The 19,740-nt window shown below is 35.5% G+C and overlaps 1 protein-coding gene across 1 annotated transcript in view; it reads left to right on the top strand.

Moving 5' to 3' along the window:
* The first annotated feature begins 3,541 nt into the window (after positions 1-3,541).
* Positions 3,542-19,740, top strand: part of LOC114495081 (triadin) — a 96,484-nt gene continuing 80,285 nt past the window's right edge. The window contains exon 1 of the mRNA XM_036024645.1: positions 3,542-3,854. Within this exon, the coding sequence (XP_035880538.1) occupies positions 3,833-3,854 (22 nt within the window). The 5' untranslated portion in view covers positions 3,542-3,832. The remainder of the gene's footprint in view (positions 3,855-19,740) is intronic.

The raw sequence follows: 19,740 nt of genomic DNA, 5'->3' as shown, positions 1-19,740 counted from the left end.
TCTTTCATCAGCTTATTTAAAAAACTAAAAAATTATTGCCTTATTTTATGATTGTCTAGTGAAAACCAGGTCATCAAAGCTTCTTTGGATGCTTCCTGAATCATTTACATTCTGAAATTCAATGTAGATGACAATATTTTGTTCATAGCCAAACATAGTATACATCTTACTGACTGTTAGTTTATGACAATAGCTGTTAGAGTAGCCAATTTAAAAAAAATTGCTCTAAGTAGGAATAGTTTTGTCTATTAACTTGACCATTTAGAACACTTAGTAAAAATCACAGAATAATGATCAGTATAATCATGTTGTAGAGGGAGCTGGACTAAATGGACACCTAACAAGAGAACAGACTTTCATGATTTGCCATTGACTTGCATAGACTTGACCAGTTAATGACAGGAACAGTTGTTTTCCATGCATATGTTATGGAACAGAAAGAGTTAGTCTACCTGTCACTAGCAGAGCCAAACACTACACAATGAGAATTGCAGTGGAGAATACCGGCTATTTTATTGTGAATGATGCCCCCCGGGAGAACAGGAAGCTAATGCTCAAATGATCAAACATCTCAATGGCAAGTAGGTTACAGATGATATAAGGTCAGGGTCATACTGAGAGCAGATTGGTGAGGTGAGGGTAATAAATCATTTCTGTAGGTCTTGAGGACAGCTCTGAGGTCTTGTCCTGTATTTCATTGTCTGGTCTCATGAGAAAGTATTCAAGGGATTGTTCTACCTTAGGTAGGGCTCAGGAGCTGAAATATCACTTAGGTTAACGTGTCGTCTCTAACCTGCCAGAGGTTCTGACCTTGTGGTCATTAGTCAGTTGCAGGTTACTGTCTTCTGCTGCCTCAGGGGTTGCTGATTATCTGTGAGAAAAGCTAGGTTTCTGAGGGTGTGTGTGTGTGTGTGTGTGTGTGTGTGTGTGTGGAGAGAGAGAGAGAGAGAGAGAGAGAGAGAGATGTATTCTAGAGCTAAGATTTAAAGCTAAGTATAATCAAAGTCATAAGGACCCTAGGTTGCACATGAAGTTATTCCTGTGGGCAAAACCAGGATAAGTCTATGTGTGCCAATTTTACAGAAATAGAAAATGTAGGAGTACATCAGAGGTCTTGTGAGAAGAGGGAACCATTACTTTTGTATCATGGTGAACAAGCCCAATGAACAGGAAAAGCCTCTTTAAAATTAATACCTCTTAAAAATAAAGACAAAAAAATGAAAAATGCAAATGTATTTTTTTAAATTTTATTCTTTGAGTGTCCTAAAGAATGGGGTGCATACCCTTAGAGGAGTGTCAACTGCTTGGTTTGAAAAGTTTCATAGAGTTCCATGTGAAACTCAAAGGTAAAGTTCATGAATTGAGTTTAAAATAACATGAGAGAGTTCTAATAACTTTGAAAATGAGATGTATATTGATTTCTTAATGTCTAGTAAGATTTTTAACCCATCCAACAGATGTGTTTACAAAATTTATTGTCCTGGGAACATGCTCACTGGCTAGAATATTTTTTACTCTTCTTTTTTCCTTCTAGTATGTATAACATATTTGTAAATGGGAATTTGAGTAACATTAAACACTGGGATTTTCATATTCTTACTGTCATCTTATTTCAACTTTTATTAAAAAAGAGTTTGAGATTGTGTGTGTATGGTTACTCCTCTGACTTAACTAATTTTGTTTAGGCCTTGACCCATGTAAATTGTTAATGAGTTACATAAAGAATTATTAATTTTTCATTTAACTGCAGTGAAAGACTATGAAAGTTTCTGACAAATGAAAATGGAAAGCACTTATCTTTTCTTTCTTTTTTTTTAAATCCTCACTGGAGGGCATGTTTTCACTGCTTTTAGAGAGAGAGAAAGGGAGAGAGAGAAACATCAATGCAAGAGAGAAACATCAATCAGGGAACCAATCCACAGCCTAGGTATGTGCCCTGACCAGGAATCAAACCCTCAAACTTTGGGTTATGGGACTATGCTCCAACACACTGAGCCACACCAGCCAAGACAACACTTAATGTTTTCTTACAATCAGAAGCACTGTGGAGTTGAATGGAGATGACTTTGGGGGCCAAGTGAGGAAGGTTCTGCTTTTAGCTTGTATCTTCCCTGCCATAGAAAGCAGATACAAGCCCATGGCTCCATGAGCCATGCGGGGGGCGGGGAGTTTGCATCTTTCCAGCTCCTGGTAGGCCTCATTTGTAAGGATCCCCTTCAGCTACAATTGGTAGTACCTGTAGCAAAGCCTTACCTCTTGGGCAAGGTGTCAAACTTGTAGTCAAAACCCTCTAGGCTCACTCCTTGGTGTAAGATCTTGTATAAAATCACAAGTGTTACCTGAAATTATTTCCTTTTTTTGTGAGCTAAGTTTGTTTACTTAGTTATCTTTTTATTCAGCAGGCAGATGAACACTTCCTATTGTGCAAGGAATGGCGGCAGCAAATGCAGAACTGCTAGCACGGAGGAGGTCGCTGGAAATAGCTGTTGCAGCCTTTTCTGGAGTCGCAAATACTAAAACAACTCACGTGATTTTGCTTTATGATCTCTAAAGCACCATGCAAATTCAAGGGGTTTGACAACCAAAGGCATCAAGTTAAGGCTCCAAGTTCAAACCACAGACATTTGTTAGGTTGAATATGAGAATAAAATAAAAGATAAGGCTAGTCAGCCCTTGAATGGTCACAGATTAGCTAGAATTTGTGATTTTGGATGCCCTTTGATTCTCCTTCTCCTTTCAGCCACCAACTGTTGAATATTTCTCTTCTCACTAACATCTGGCTAGGAGTGGAAAAGTGAAATGCTAATCAGCCAATCTGGCTAATTGTTAGCTGCTATGATCCTTTTTATTTATTTATTTATTTATTTTGAAGTTGAGGTAGGGAAAAGCCGAAATCTTTTACTAAAATGTGGGCTATGAATTTTTATACTTCGCGTCATCTTCCTTTTCTTCTATTGAATAAATAAGTTCAGATATTTTGTTTTTAGTAAGGTATTAAAGTTAATTAAAGATCTAGATAATTCATGTGTTCCCAAGTTTCAATAAAACCCCATATTATATTTTTCTTATTGACCGGTGTTTGGAAAATCTTCACATCCTTCAAGGAAGCTTCAGGATGTAAGAGTTACAACTTTAAGTGTAGTCCTATATAAATAACTGCACTTGCCAAGTGGATTTAGACTAATCGGGAATGAAGGTGGAGAAAATGACTTCAGACTACCCTCCCTTTGCCTCTCGTAGACATTGCAGGACCCTCCCCACACCAAATAAGGGGAAGAGGAATGTTCTGAGCATTAAGGGCACTAAGAATAAATCTGAGCTATAATGGATAAGATTACTTTCAACTTGTTATTTTATGTTTCCTGACATAGACCCCAAGATCTGTAATTATCTTAAGAAAACTGCTGGGACTTAGACAGTACTTTTTAGTTCATTTGCCTTTTTTTTTTTGCCTGTCTCTTTTTGGGGCTGGGGAACTGACGTGTGTGTGCGTGTGTGTGTGTGTGTGTGTGTTTCCCTAGTGCCAAAGAAAAAAAAAAAGAAAAAGTGCAGAAGAGTCCTAGGGAGATGAGGCTATTTTTATTCGAAGCTGATACTTCTGCATGAGCCACAAGTGCTGCTTGGAAAGGGCTCAGGTTGTTTCCAGGGGGAGAACTCTGCAGAGACAAAGTTCAGCAAGACAACAAAGGAGCAGCAGAAACAGCCAGGAAAACGAAGAGCCCTCCCGGTTGTCCCACAGAACACCCCCATCAGAGTTCTCAAATCCTAACGAGTTCTGCGAAGTGCCACTTGACCGGAACGTTTGGCCTGCCTTTTCCTTTCTGGAACCACCATGACTGAGATTACTGCTGAAGGTATTGCTACCATTTTCCAATAGTCTCAACTAGAAAATAGAAAAAGGTAGAAATTCACAGCCACATTGACAGTCAATGTATTGACTAGACCTTAAAATGTTGCTTTTAGTTAATTGTCTTGATCAGATGATTCTATACAGGACCAGAGAAGTGGATTTGGGAACTGAGAGCGGGCAGATCTGTGTGTTGAGGGGATGAGAAGAGGTTTCTCTGAAATTTTGCATGTGGAAACTTTGCTGTGCCAAAGTCCCCACTACTTACTAGTGTCACCCAAATCTCTATAAATAGCCGTGGTCATGTAACACGGCTGATATCTTACCTAGCACAAATTATGAGACTTGCAAGGATGGTGACCACTTGAACTTGAAATCTTGCATTTAATGTTTAAACTTAGAAAAATGATTTCGAGCATTTTGCCTAATGATATTTTAACATGGAGAGCTTAGATTTGTTTTTCCTTTCTAACCAGAGTATATAAATACACACACACACACATAGATTTGTATACAATGTAAGACACAAGCCATCCTGCAAAATTTGTTTATATTTTACTATTGCTGGATATTCAGATATACAAGGTTTGGAATTGCACGGAATCACTGTAGATCAATATGATTTTTAAAAGAAAGCAATTTAAAAGTGGCCAAATTCCAATTCTTTTTTACTTGCTCATGTTTCTTTTCCCCCAAATGATAAGTTCTATCTTTATATTAAAATAAATGTTTGCTCTTTCAGTGCTTATTCTGAAAAGTACATGCAATAAGTAAAACATATAATTTTTATTATTTCACCATGGTAGTAATCATTTTAGATATGTAATATACATAAAGCATATGCATGTATGTGAATATATATGTATTATATATTTTTTTTCTTAAAATAAAAAGACCCTTTAAAAGAACTAAAGCATGTTAAGTCTGGTTCTAGCTGGGGTAAAAATTTGTGAGGTGCATCTGAAATTCGCTTCTGACAGCTGTAAGAAAATCAGACAGGTGGTGCTCTCGATGGCTTCCAAGTTGAATGCTGTGCTGGTTTGTTTTTAATCGGACAACTGAAAAATAGAAAATGAGGTTTTGGCTCTTGGGGTAGACATTACTATAGACACACAGTGATTTTAGAGTTGAGGATTTCTTTATATTTACAAGGAGACATATCTTACTTGGACCTCCCATTGAGAAATTTAGTCTGACACCCAAAATTAACAAAAACGATTATTGAGAAATTTCTATGTATATCAGGTATTTTGCTCAGGACTTTGGATGCGTTCACTTACTTAAACTTCACACAATTCAATTAAGTCAGCATTATTATCTCCATTTTGCAGAAATAGAAACTGTGGCTCAGATGTTCAGTGACTTGCTCAAGACCACAGTATTGCCAAGATTAGAAGCTAGCTCCCTGAAATCTAGTTTGTGTGTTTGCTTTTCTGTAAGAGGATATCAGGTTTACTCTTCACCAATTTTAGTTGAGAATTTGCTAACTAAATATAAATAGCATTTTTCCTATTTCTTAGATATTCTGAGTCATATGGCCTTTAGTTTGTCTTAAAGTGTGCTTTCTATAAAACTTCTTGCTTAGCCCTGCAGGAGTTATTAATATACCTATGAGTATGTTTCTCTATGTCTGCACAGGACTGCCAGCTGATTCAGGAGGTCACTTGGCCAAAACATTTTGGCTTGTCTATAGATTATGCTCTGTAGACCTTTACGCTTAATTTATAAAACTTTTTACAAGAGAATTCCAGAATATGAAATAGAACTTTTGTTTCTGTGGGAGAGTATAAAGTGTTTATGGAAGACCTCCTGGAGTCACCCATTAAAATTCATTGAATCAGTAACAAATAAAAAATGTATAAAGTCTACTTAGCTCCTAAGTGATGGTCATTTTCTACTCTCTGGCCTTAGCAGTTCATAGGATTTATGTCATTTGAACATCAATTTTGTGCTCTTATCATTTTCTAGAATGATTTATTATTCATATTTCTCAAATGATAATTAGACTGTCAACTCCAATGAGCTTAACTTCTAAGGTTAGTACCACAGTCATCCTCAGAGGTTATCTGCACAGCTTCTTGCATGCCGCTCTCCTGCACCCTTTTCGTCTTGTCTTCATAATTCCTACTTGCTGTGTCTCATCCAGCCTTCTTTTAGAGGTGCACTTTTGTACAGAGCCTTGGTGCAGCCTGGAGCATTCTTTCCTCTCACCTTCCATATTTCTTTTGCACCACTTTTGGACACATTACTGAAATGTATGCACTGCATTAGTAGCCTTGAGACAACTACTCTTCTGATTATTCTTCTGATTCATTTATCACAAAGCAAGTAAACATCTTGTAGGACTTACAAAAGTTAGAGCTAAAGTAGCCCCTGACAGTGTTGTAGTGCATTGTCAGCACCTGAATTTTTGAAAAACTGAGGCTTGTACAGCTATATGGCTCTCTGATGGTCATTAATAATTAGAGGAGGTCTGAGGGTACAATTCATGTCTCCTTGGATTAATCCCAGGCTTATTCAACCAGAATGCAGGGCATGTCTCTACACCTGACTGAGCTTTTCATGTAGATTTCCACTGTATGTTCCAAGCTGGATTATTTCATGTGACAAAAGAAAGGAAATAATGTAACATATAGAATTGCCTTTTAGGTACAGAGCAATAGATTAATTAGAACTAGGAAAAAGTTGAATCCCAAATTATTTTAGGAACATGACAACTTTTGATTCTGGTCATGATAAATTAATAAACATAATTATAATGACAATGATAATAACAATTCACATTTATTCAGAAGATATTATATATCAATCGCAGTATGAAGGTTGTCATATGATCATTTAATCCCCAGGGCAGCCAAATGAAATAGATACTTTATTATTGTTATTTATAAATAGGAACCTGAGGTTTAGAGATGTTAGAAATTTGCCTAAATTCACACAGATTTATAAGGTATAGCTAGGATTCACACCCACACCTCTGATTATAGAGCCATGTTGAATACTTCCTCTTGATGTTTGAGATTAATAGCTAGCCTGCTATTAACCTGGAAGTTAATGGGGGCCAACACTAGGCCCTCATTCTGGTTTGGCCCATGCTACTTTGGGTACGTTAAAGCTGGCCACAGACTGGATCAGACTCAAACAGCACTAAGGTTGAAGACTATAAATAACTTTCTATTTTCTTTCCAGAGGCTCAATTATTCCTAGACAAGTGCCAAAGTTAGTTCCCCTTCAGAGGTTCATATGAACTCTCAACTACCAATTTCAGCATCTATTTGACAGCACAAATCACTATGTAAAAAATACCACTTGAACAATTTGATAATTAAGTGAATTTTAATTAATTCTTAACAGCTTTGTTGAAAAAGTTGATTAAATATGTAAGGTTTTCAAAATGCCAATTAACTAATATATAGTCAGATTATGCACTTACAAAATTGTGTTCTTTGGCTCTAAGGACCCCCAAAATGTAAGGGTATAAAATATTTACATAATGTATTCTAGTCAGAGAAGTCTATATACAATTAACGTAGCATTACTAAGACATTCAGTTGAGGAAAATTCTTTTTTTTTTAAGTTGTAACATGTCATTCTCTCAACTTTTAAACTATTTTATTCAGGATTCAGGAGGAGGATTATTTTACTATGCATGCATAGTCCAACCATATTTCACTGCTTCTTTAACAAACCTTTAAGAGGATTTGATAAATGCTCATTTATTTCACACAATGCACTGCTTTGACAAAACCTATACTACATGAGAACTCACTGTTGCCCTCAAGGAAAAAGATCAATAATTCACAGCCAGACTAGTTAACAAGTAAATACACAAGCTATATCATCTAGGGCAACAGATCATGAAATTAAGAAAAGGAAGAGATCCAACTTATATATCTGTGTTTATCTTGCCAAAATCAACAGCAGCTACTCTGGCCTAAGTGGAGATGATGTGTGTCTGGGGGGGTGGGGCGTGGAGAATAAAGCACTAGGTTCAAGTCTAATTACTTCCAGGTTATTTTCAAGAAAAGCAGTACAATGTCATTTTTAAATCCAAGAACATATTTTAAAGTTGAAATTAATAAGCCAATGTATTTGGAGGTGAGCCATGATGGTACAGTTAAAAGAAAAGACATGTGCACAGGACATTCGTGTACAAGACTGGAATTTTTTTATTATGTAGCACTAGAGAAACATTCAAAGACCCTTGGATAAAAGTCTGGGAACCACAATAAGGCAAACAGTTGGCAAAATGTAAGGTAAAACTTAACCAACCATTAAAATGATAGCTAGAACTAACAAAAAAGTGAAAAAGGAAACAGAAAGAAAGAAAGGAAAAGCAATGAAAAGAATATAGCCTCCAATTTTCAACAAATAGAGGGGTGAGGAATGTGCCATACGCTGTACCATAACATGAAGTAAGCAGAATCCAGGTATGGGAACCTACAATGAAAACAATCCAGTTCCTTCAAATAAGTTACCAGGAACAAAAAGAGATACCAATGAAGTTTATAGATTAAAAGAAATGTAAAAATAGAGCAACCCATCACAATGTGTATAATTCTTAGATAGTGATTTAAACAACCTTAAAAAAACCTAATGAAATAATTGGAAATGTGACACAGTCTGGATATTAGATGATATTAACAAATTATATTTTAGTGGAATAATCATATCATGGTTGTGCTTTAAAATTTATTTGGAGATCATGTTTAAATATTCACTGATGAGATCATGCAATGTTTAGAATTGGTTTCTAAATAATATGCTAGATAGAAATGCAGGTGGGATTATGGGTAGTATAAAATTGGCCATGATTTAATTATGTTTGGATTGGTGATGGGTACGTGGGATTTTATTACTTTTGTGAACATTTAAGTCTCTTTTTGATAAAGAATTAGAAAGAAAAAAGAGTTAATGCTTTTAGTAAGGTAAACCAGTTAATAAGAATATTTTTTGTGATATATATGTAAGTTAATTCATTGACCACCAAATTTATTCATAAGTGCAAATTACTGCCTAAAATGAATTGTCAGTTGTTATTGAAATGGAAATCACATATGCTTGTATGAGACAGAGGGGTCCAGAAATGGAACACTGCATTTGTAACATCAGACAAGGAAATGTGGGAATCTGTAGGATAGTTTCATATCATTTTTCAAAATTATTAGTGACATTAATTAGAGGCATTAATTAGTAACAGATCATTTTAGATGATCCTAGTAAAAACCTGAGAAGTCAATATGATGTAAGTAAAAATAGTTCTAAGAAATGCTTTGATCAGAAACATCTGTATTGGCAGGGTATTAAGTGCCAAGGTCTTACATGAATATCTCCTTTAAATACCAGAGACTTTGAAAGGCTAGAAGGCAGACATCACATAAACATGATCAGTCTGACTTAAAACTACTTGATCTTCTTTACCGCTCAAGGTGAATATAGAAAAAGAGAAAAAAAGCAGATTGTGAAAACCAGTAGTCTATATAGCTCATTGAAAATCAGAGAGAAAAAGCAGTGCAGAGTTGAGAGAAAGCAGCATTAAAGTAACTAAAGGCAGTGTGACAGAGTAGAAAGTGTGTGGGCTTTCAGGTCAGAAATCTGGGTTCAAGTATTATCTCTACTATTTAACTGTGCGTGGCCTGGGGAGCGTGAGGGGCCTCATGGAGCCAGGGCCATAAACTAGCGGGTGCATCTTGATTAATGTCAATCATATGGCCAGAGAATTCTGTAAACTTTTTATCTTGTCAAGTGGCAAATTAAGTTTGTCTTTTTAATTGTCCAAAGCATCCACAATGCAAAATCCGCAGTGAAAGTAAATAGAAAATATATCTTTGTAGTGTCAGACCTAGCTGGGTTCTATTAAGGAGCTTTTTTTAGTCATAGCTTTTGAAATTATTTATAATAGTGATTCTTTTTTTTTTGCCCCACCCCCATATTAAGCACGCAATACCCATGGAAAATGTTCTGTTTGCTACTTTAAATGTTTCTCAGTTTTTTTTCTGACTCTTTTGGTCATCATTGTGACTATAATTTTAAAATCATGCTACTTTTACAATGCAAAATGAATTGAGCCTACTCAGCTATCCCAAGGGCTTAGGAATACTAAGAGACTTAAACCCTCCAATGCTGTTTGCATTAATTTTTAATCAGTTAACAATATTTCATATGAGAGAAACATGAAACGGTGCAACTAAGCGATTTTTAAATCATCTACATTGACCTTTGGGTTGAATATATCAATTTGAAAAGAGAACGCACAGATGGTTAAGATTTTCCAGTTAAGCTTTTGGTCTTACAATTATGTAGTTTGAAACAGTACTTTCTTTTCTTTTTTCAAATAAAAAGAAGACCTTTGGGGACATGCTTCATATATTTAAAAATGCATATTTTGTAAAGTAATACAATTAAAAACATGAAAATTAGAGAAAACCCTTTATTTGGTAACTATGCATTAACATCATACAATAATTCCAAGTCTTTGGAGTTTAAGTTCTGTTCAACTTAAAGTTCTAGGAAGATTTGTCAAAGTTAAGTTTTTTGCTTTCCTCAGTTGCCACTTCCCCTGGATAATCTGAGTGCCGTGCAGAGTTGCTGCTGGGAAATGTTTACTTGGGTGTCAAATAAACATGTGTTGCCCCACGTGAGTGATATTCAGAAATACATGAACTTCCTGATGCAAAAAGATACTATTTTTCCATCTTCAAAGGAAGTTAAAAAGAATATTTTTGGCATAAATGTAATGAGTAAAGTTCTTTCTATGTAAGTTGTGTTCTCTGAACATCAAACTTTCCACATCTCCTTGCCAAGGCAAGCTGTCAAAGTTGCACAGCTTTTGAGAGATCCTTTGTTATGTAAATGAGCTGTGTCCTCATAAACCACAGAGCCCATCTCACAATGTACTTAAATTTTGCATTTAAATGTATATGGTTTAGATATTTTCTAATTTGGTAGCTATGGCAGAGGCAGGAGCTTGTGGTCTTTCACTTAAACAAGTTAAAGATACAATCTTTTATCCTAGAAGAACAAAGATAATTTATATTCATCAACTTGCTTTTTGCAGGGGAAATCTGATTTTATTTATATGGCATGAGGCTAGAATTCATGTGATGGACTGGTTTAATCCTTGGTGCTCATTTGCTGCTTTGTTCAATCCCCATCACAGGCTACTGATACTGAAATGTTGAGAAAAACAAAAGAAAGAAAGAGTTCTTTAATATTTAGAACTTAGTTTGTAAAAGGTGAAAAGTATGGATGTAAGAGAATCATTTTCCACTTACTGATACTTTCAAAATACCTTTTTATCAAGGTTTCCCTGGAAACATATTTGGCCTTTTAAAATAAAACCATCATGTGATTAAGAGACTTTTCTGTGGTGACATTTGATACAATGTCAAGACAAAAATAATAAATACAAAGTGTTGCTTCTTTCACATTCACTGCTGGGACTATTATTTTTGTTCCTGGTTATTCTTATTTAACTTAAGTATCTTTACCTGGGATAAAAAGAGTGTGCTATAACATCTATCAGTTATCATAGTATGGCAAAACACCCAGCTTGGGAATGTGAATTTGCAGAAGTATTAAATGTCTCGTTTAGAGAAAAACAAAAGAAATCCATTTGAAATATAACAAAATTTTGGACTCTGTGGTATTAATTACTAACCAATTTATAAAGCAGATTTATAAAGCAGTAGGTCCTGTCAGAGGTCAGAGTTTCAGCTGTAATTAATATTTTAGCATCTATTATTTACTAGACTGAATGCCAGACAATGGGGACATGAAGATAAATAACACAAGGTCCCTGACTCTAATGTAGTAGATTGAAAAACAAGCATGAAAAAGAATTAAAAAGTCAGGAAAATGAAGACTGGGCAGATTTTAAAACATACAACTATAGTTGGATTTATGAATGATGGGTGTTTAATTTAGTTGAATAAAATCATGTTATCGTTCATAATGTTTATGATTAGTGAACACATTGAAACTTGTTGAAAATAACTTTAGAATGGTAAAGAGTACCTCATTGTTGATTCTGCTAATCCTCAGGGCACTTGACATTGTTGGGAAGGTGAAATGGCTTGCCAAAAAATAAGGAGGTCATGAGTAGGTTTGATCAATGGAGAGATGAACGTAAGCTGTAGGTGAGAATCAGTGGTCTTTCAGATGAAGCCCTGGAATGACTGAGGTACAAAGTTACCTGGCTATGAACTTGGTTTAAAATCTTCGTTTAAATATTCAAGTTTTGTTAAGGCATCCTCTTAATGTAATATTGAAAATGTTGGATGTCTCATTTTCTTGATTTATCTGAAACTGGTTATTTATTATAATTTTTAGTTTTTCTCCTTCTTATATGAGGATTCTCCCACTATTTCTATTTCCATTGCTGCTTTTCATCCCCAAATACTCCACTTTAAGCTTAGTTTGTATTTATGGAGCACCATTTCCAATTCCTGAAGAAATGATGAAATAATATTGTCAAAGAGGTGCTCACTAAATAAGTTTCTTAGGATTAATAATGAGAAATAAGCTTTTAAATAAAAACTGCTTCCATGGTCAGTGTTATTCTAAGGTAATTACTCTGATAACTAGTGTTACAGGCCAGTGGCCTTGTAAAGATGTCCTATAACAGGTAGCACTGAACAAAGTAGGTGTTTTCAAGATACTGGGGTTCAAGATGCCTTTATCAAGGAAAGATTGAAGAGATATGGTTCTTAGTCTAAGGTTCAGAAGATATAACAAGAAGGTACTTAGGAGAGCAGAAATAACTAGATTAAAGCAATAAATCATCAGAATCCTCTACTAAAGGTGTCCAAACTTTTGGCATCTCTGGACCACACTGGAAGAAGAAGAGTTCTCTAGGGCCACATACTAAATACACAAACACTAAAGAAAACTGATTCGCAAAAACAAAATTTACCTTTAGGTAAATTTACAATTTTGTGTTGGGCTACATTAATAGCCATCCTGGGCTGCATGCCTCAGGCTGGACACCCTGCTAGAGACTTTGTTCATAGTGACTAGTTATATCACAAATAATAGTTTTGACAGTTGCCAAAAGACCTGGTTTAACTATTAAGTTCCTACCCAGTCTCTCTGGGTGTGAAATGCGTTGTAGATCCTGTTTAGAATGAATGACTCATTTTAACCATCATCTGGCTTGGATCCCTGTTTTTGAATGGCATAGGCTCTCAAAGTCCAGGTGTTTGGGAATATGGTATCTTATCTTTTTCCACCACTGTGTCATTCACTTGTGGATGAAGAAGCGTAAAACTGCTGACACCCTGAAAAAATATTTTTCACTTAACAAACACTTACTTGTATTTATTTTGGCTATTTGTCTTTGCCAGTAATTGTGTTAAGTCTGAAAATGAAATGTGAAATATATATAAAAGTTGTCCTCAAGGAAAAATGAAATAATCATGTAAATAAGTATATAATACAAGACTGTTTCTTAAGAAGTTTCAAGTTTCCTAAAAGAAGTAACAGTTAAAATCATATGTAAAAATTGTGAGATAGATTCCTTGTTTTCTCATCACTCAAGTCTAAAATAGACAACATTCACACACATGAAACAACTGAAGGAATTAGTACATAAGAAAAAATAAATAAACTATTATGAGATATGATTGTCAGAGAAACCTAAAAAGGAAAACAGATGAACTTGGCTGATGAGAGACTCTTATAAAGGAGTAGAACTTAAGTTAAAACTTGAAGGATATTTCTAAGTAAAAGGACGGGAACAGAAAGGCAAAAAAACAGCATTTTATCAACATCCCTAGATCCTGAAAGTTTAGGTTAATTTATTTAACAAATAATTATTTGACATGTTTTCACTAAATTAACATGTTGGCCTCATGCTCTATATTGGGGAATCTAGGTGCAGGAGACATATTCTATCAGCATTTGGGTCAAGAGTTTTTGTTAGAAAGGTCTTTCCCAGCCATTGCAGGATAATGGCACCGCTCACCACAGTTTTGACCCTATAAAGCCACACATTTTCCTGCAGGGATCTTAAACTACACCCCAGTTAACAACCAACAAAAACCTAAGAACTTAAGACAAAGCTGAGCATTGGTGCTATTGGCCGTGAAAGAAGTAAGATCAGAATGCTCAACTATGAGAAATTCCTGGCTTAGTTATCTTCTAATCTTACACAGATTACTTTTAGGTCTATAAAGGGGACTTCAATTGGTGGGAATTTCTTGTTAATATTATCCAGTCAGTTACCAGTTAAGAGTTAGCATACTAAATATAGCCATCTAGTCCAATGATTGGGAAGTTACTTGGAATAGAATAAAATCCTTACTGAAATATAATTATATCTGTTTGCCTTGATTTGCTATTTATAATTCTGTGGTAGAAAGAAAAAAAGACAATAATTTTAAAGAAAGGTGGGGCAAAGAGATTCACAAGCTAAATGGAATAACACAATTCCCCCATGAGAAAATTCGGTGAAAGGTGGTGGCTAATGAGTTAACATGACAACATAATTTGAGGAGAGACACAGGTAGAAGCAACTCTGATGGGTAAACTGAAAGATAGGACTTTGCAAAATTGCCTTATATAGTCTTATAGAAGCTAAATAATAAATTTGAGGGTAAATTACATTTCTTTACTTGATAGTCACCCTATATTGTGACATGTTGAATTTTACTTGTCTACTTAGAGAAACTACAATTTTTTTTAAAAAAATTTGTGTCCCTAGCAAAATGACAAATACGTTCTCTAATCATGTAGGGACTCACTTAAAATTAAGTTATTAGGTAACACTGACCTACCTATAAGCCAAAATGTACAAGAACTCTACAAGTGAAAAATGAATTAGATACTTGCGGCAATTTTTGAATAATACTGTCCCACTTGGTTTTCAAGAGACCAGCCGTCTTATTAGTTCAGTGTTAAAAGAAATATAATATGAATTATCACAGTTTTCAAAATGTTCTAGTTATTCTATAAATTCTTTTCATAAAATATATGCACTGAAAGCTACATAAATCATAAATATTTATATATCATTTACTGGACAGTAATAGGGTTGACATTCTCATAACCAATACCAGATTAGAAAACAATATTGCCATCACATTCAAAGCATATTTCCATCTGCCCACCTACCAACTGACTCTCTCTTTGGTTTTGCTTCCTAATCAAGATTCCTATTATCCAACACTTCTCCTACAAGGCAACAACTATCCTGACTTTTTGATAACTATCTTCTTGCTTTGCATTCTAGTTTTATGACCTTGACATCTACAAACAATATAACTTATTTCTGCTGTGTTTGTTCTCTCTGTATATGGAATCACACAGTATATATTACTCTTTGTCTTGCTGCATTAATTCAGCACTCTATAAAATTCATCTATTTTATTGTATGTCACTGTTGTTTTTCTCACTATACAGTATTTCATTGTATTACTGGCATAATTCATTTATCATTAGAATTTTTTCTTTTAAATTGGGAGGCTGTTATGAAACATACTGCTATTATCATTCCTCCTTTTTTCAGTTTAATATTCTATTATCAATATATTTTTATTTTATAACACAATGTGCTAAAAAGTTACATTCAACATGGAGAATACACTTTGTTAATCAAACTGGAGTATAAGATCATTCAAATCTAATTGAAAAACATTCACAAAAGGTGACCACAGTGGCTATCTACTAGAAATACCCAACTTGTTTTTCAGAAGAAATCAGTCTGTCTCCATGAGATATAAAATGGCTATTAAAAGGAGCAGGGACAAAATGAATAGTAAGGAGTACTTAGAGATAAAGAAATAATTCCCAATGTACAAGGTCCGTCTGGAAAAAGTCCAGCCATTGTTAATATAATAAGAACAGTTTGCTCCACATCAAGGTAATCTGGCAGTTAAGGAGAGTGGACTGCATTGCACATGTTTGAACAATGTCCACTTCACTGTAGTGAGTGGGAGGGGTGGGTGGATGCTGTGGAGTGACATGTGTACTTTGTAGCCGTCTTTTCAAAATGACTGAGCAAGTAGAGCAATGGATCTTCATCACATTTTGCATTAAGTTTGAACATTCCTCCATGGAAACTATTTGGATGATTCTGAAGGCCACAGCTGTGGGAAACTGGTGATTGGCAGCTTCATCACAACAATGTGTCTGCTCATGCAACACACTTTCTGCAGTTTTTTGACAAAATATCAAATCAGGTGACTCAGGCGTCTTATAGCTCAGGCTTGATGCCCTGTGATTTCTGGCTTTTTCCAAAACTAACATCACTTTTGAAAGGGAAGAGATTTCAGACCATATATGAGATTCAGGAAAATATGATGGGGGAGCTAATGGCAACTGAAAGAACTATGTGAAGTCCCAAGGTGCCTACTTTGAAGGGGATTGAGGTGTCATTGTCCTATGCACACTGTTTCTTATATCTTGTATCTTCTTCAGTACATGTCTCTCTTTTTCATACCTTCTGGACAGACCTAGTAGAGTGACCTTTATCTGAGACTGTATAGGCAGCAGCTCAAAAACTGCAATTTAAAATTGGCATAACTGAACACAAACAGGAGATGTTCAACAAATATGCCTCCGTATTTCACATGATTAATGACACATGCTTAAGTTTGGGAAGTAACCTCCCCAGTTAATTATATAGAGAGTTTTAAACAAATTCCTCATACTTTCAATTATATTAAGAATAAATATGTAAAGCATCCAGGTAGCATAGTGCCTCAAAATTAATATACAATAATTGAGGATTCTTTTATGATAAATTTATGTTCAAATGCAATAATAAGATCCTTTTCATGTGCAACTGTACATCTGAAGAATGAAGATGGAGAAGAAAATCAAAGAAAGTGGAACTATTTACCTGAAAGAGAATGGGGGCATATGGAGGTCAAAAGCTCAACATGTCATGTGGAAACTTAGTAACATTTTCTTAATGAGCTATTCCTCTGACTCTACAGAGTTTTTTTTTTTCCCCATTTGCTCAGTCTCTAACCTTTGGATTTCTCATTTTTTAATTCTATTTTTTCTTCTCTATTCTCACTGTTCTTGCTTTAATTTAAACCCCCTCACTTTATGTCTGGGCCCCTCTAACTCCCTCATTGTATTTTTCACAAGCGGCAGCAACAGTATTTCCTGCAGAACTTGCTCTTCTTGTAATGGAACTCTGGCTCTTCTACTGAGAAGTGAGATCTGTTTTCCTTCTTCCTGAACCCAGGTAGACCCATGTGGCAACTTCAACAAATAAAATACAATAGAAGTGAAGCTGTATGACTTCCAAGGATAGATACTAAAAATGCCAGGCATGTGAATCTTGCTCACTTGGAGTAATTACTTTTTAAATCATGCTGTAGAGAAGGGAAGCCCATACTAAGAGAAACCAGGCCCTTGGTTGATAACACTAGCCGAGCTTCCAATAGCCAGCACCAGCTTTGTGGCCATTTGAGTGAGCCATCTTTAACTAGATTCTCCAATTCCCCGGCGAGCCACCCTTGGCAATGCTAGTGAAACAGAGATAAGCCATGCCAGCTGAACTCTAACCAAATTACATATTTCTAAGAAAAATAATTATGATTGTTTTAAGTCAATACATTTTGTGATGTTTTGTTATACAGCAATGAATAATTGATATATTATATAATTATCTATGTAATCTCTTGACCTCTAATCCATCTTGTGCATGATTACCACATCCATAAAGCTATATTTCCATTTAAATAGTGGAAATGGAACTTATTCAGTTACCATTTGCTTCACCAGATTCAACATGATATTAGGCAATTTACGATTGTTATAACTCTCAAATGTTGTCATTCATTTATCCACATATTTATTCCTTTATTTATTCAGCAATATTTAAAGACTGTGAACTATTATATTGAAGTGCTCTGGTGAATAGAGATATGCTCATGAATAAAAGCAAGAAGAACAATGATGAGGAGGAGGAGGACAAGGGGAATTAGAATGGAGAGGGGAGGAGGAAAAGGAGAAGAACAAGGAGAGAGAAAGGGAAAAAGAGGAAGAGGAGGAGAAGAATTTCCTGATGTCAATGAACTTATTAAAGTAGATTCTCAATTACCACTCCCCCTGAATATTTTCCAAATATGAGTGGACGTTATTTTTGGTTAGTGTTCTTGAAAGATGCACTGGTTGTGGACCAGGGAATTGAAGAAAAATCTTTCAATATGTAAGATCCCCGCACAGTTCTTTGCTCTGTGTGGAGACAACACTTTGCATAGAGAAGTGTTCATGTAATGTCTATTGATAAAGAGTAGAGAAAATATAGTATTGGTATGCCTAATAAATGGCCCCCAAAGATATACATATAACAATCCCAAAATCTGTAAATATGACTATTTTACAATGTGAAAGGGAATTTTTAGATGTGATTAAATTAAGGCCCTGGAGATAGAGAGATTATCTTGGATTATCTGAGCAGGTCTATTTTATTAAAAAATGTCCTTAAAAATGGAGAACCTTCCTTGCTATGGTCAGAGGGAGATGTGATGTTGGGAGTTGACCAGTCACTTCTAGCTTTAAAGACAGGAAAAAGTCATGAGTTAAAGGACACAATAGTCTGTAGAAGCTGGAAACAGCAAGGAGGCCAGTTCTTCCCTAGAGCCTCTGGAAAAGATGTTGCCAAGCAGACACCTTGATTTCAGCTACTGAGACCCATGTTGGTCTTCTGGGTCACAGAAATGTAAGATAATAAACTTGTGTTATGTTAAGTCACCGAGTTTGCAGTAATTTGTTATGGCAGCAGTAGAAAACTAATATACCATGGCCTACCTGGTTACTGTAAATCTCTTTTATACACCAAAAGACAAATTTTCAGAGGGCTCATATAAAATTGACAAGTTTATTTTTGGAAATTTATTTTCAATGTAATATTTTCACATAAATCAATTTTAAATGAATATGTCTCCTATATAAGAAAACTGAGGCTAAAAGGGAATACCATTTTCAAGGTCACAGAGCTCATTATTGAGACAATTAATAATGGATTAATTATAACAAAATCCAGGCTTAGCAGCCTGCTACCATGAAAGCTAAACTTGTGAGACAGGTGCTGGTGAGAAGAAAAGTTTATTCAAGTGATGGCATCTCGAGAAGATGGACAGACTACTGTCCTCAAAACCCCATCTGAACATCTCTGATCAAGCCAGCAATTTTTGTAAGGAGTTAGTGGTAATTGTAGGGGCTGGCACTTTCCGGGGGGGTGAGGATGTGCTGGTGCTGGTGAGGCAAAGAAGCAGGAGTGAGGGGAAGCAGCTGAAAAGGGAGCCCAACAGCTCCTGCCCAGGTTTACTCCTTTTGTTCTGTGGTTATCTTCCGATTTGCATTAGCATTCCTCCCTTCCATGGACACCTGTCATTTACAACTGCAAGGAGAATTTTGATTACTAGTTGGGAGACATTAAGTCATGGTTGCAATTTAACAATTTAGTGCAGACAGAGGCATTTATGGGGAGGGAGGAGAGGGAAAGCAGAACAAAGAGCTCAGGGGGAGGCGTTGTGGACATGCAAGAACTGTCCTTGCTGGTCCCAATATGGATCTTTATGGTCAGTGTCCTTGGGTTGACCATCTGGTCTTTGTCAGCTTAGTGGGACTCTGAGATCAGGCTGTTTTTTAGGTTTACACAGACACTGAACCTGTTGATTCTAGTAAAGTATTCTTAGAAAATAAACTTTTAACATGTAAACTCTAGTTTTGAGAGAAAAATCAGGTGAGAGTAACAAGCTGGGTTTAATATTTACTAAGATTTATAAGGGTAGCTTTATACAAATATAGTGTATTCATTCCTAATTTCATAACGACTAGGTCATTCTTTTTGTAAAAATGTATGCTGACTTTTCTTCCAATAAATGGAGTTTTCTATTAACCTTCCCCCCTGGTATTCAGTGAAGTTAGAGAGA

The sequence above is a fragment of the Phyllostomus discolor genome, chromosome 4 (genome assembly GCF_004126475.2).
Source record: "Phyllostomus discolor isolate MPI-MPIP mPhyDis1 chromosome 4, mPhyDis1.pri.v3, whole genome shotgun sequence".
Lineage (NCBI taxonomy): Eukaryota > Metazoa > Chordata > Mammalia > Chiroptera > Phyllostomidae > Phyllostomus > Phyllostomus discolor.
Note: the sequence above shows the minus strand (reverse complement) of the source record. Positions and strands in the feature narration are given on the sequence as shown.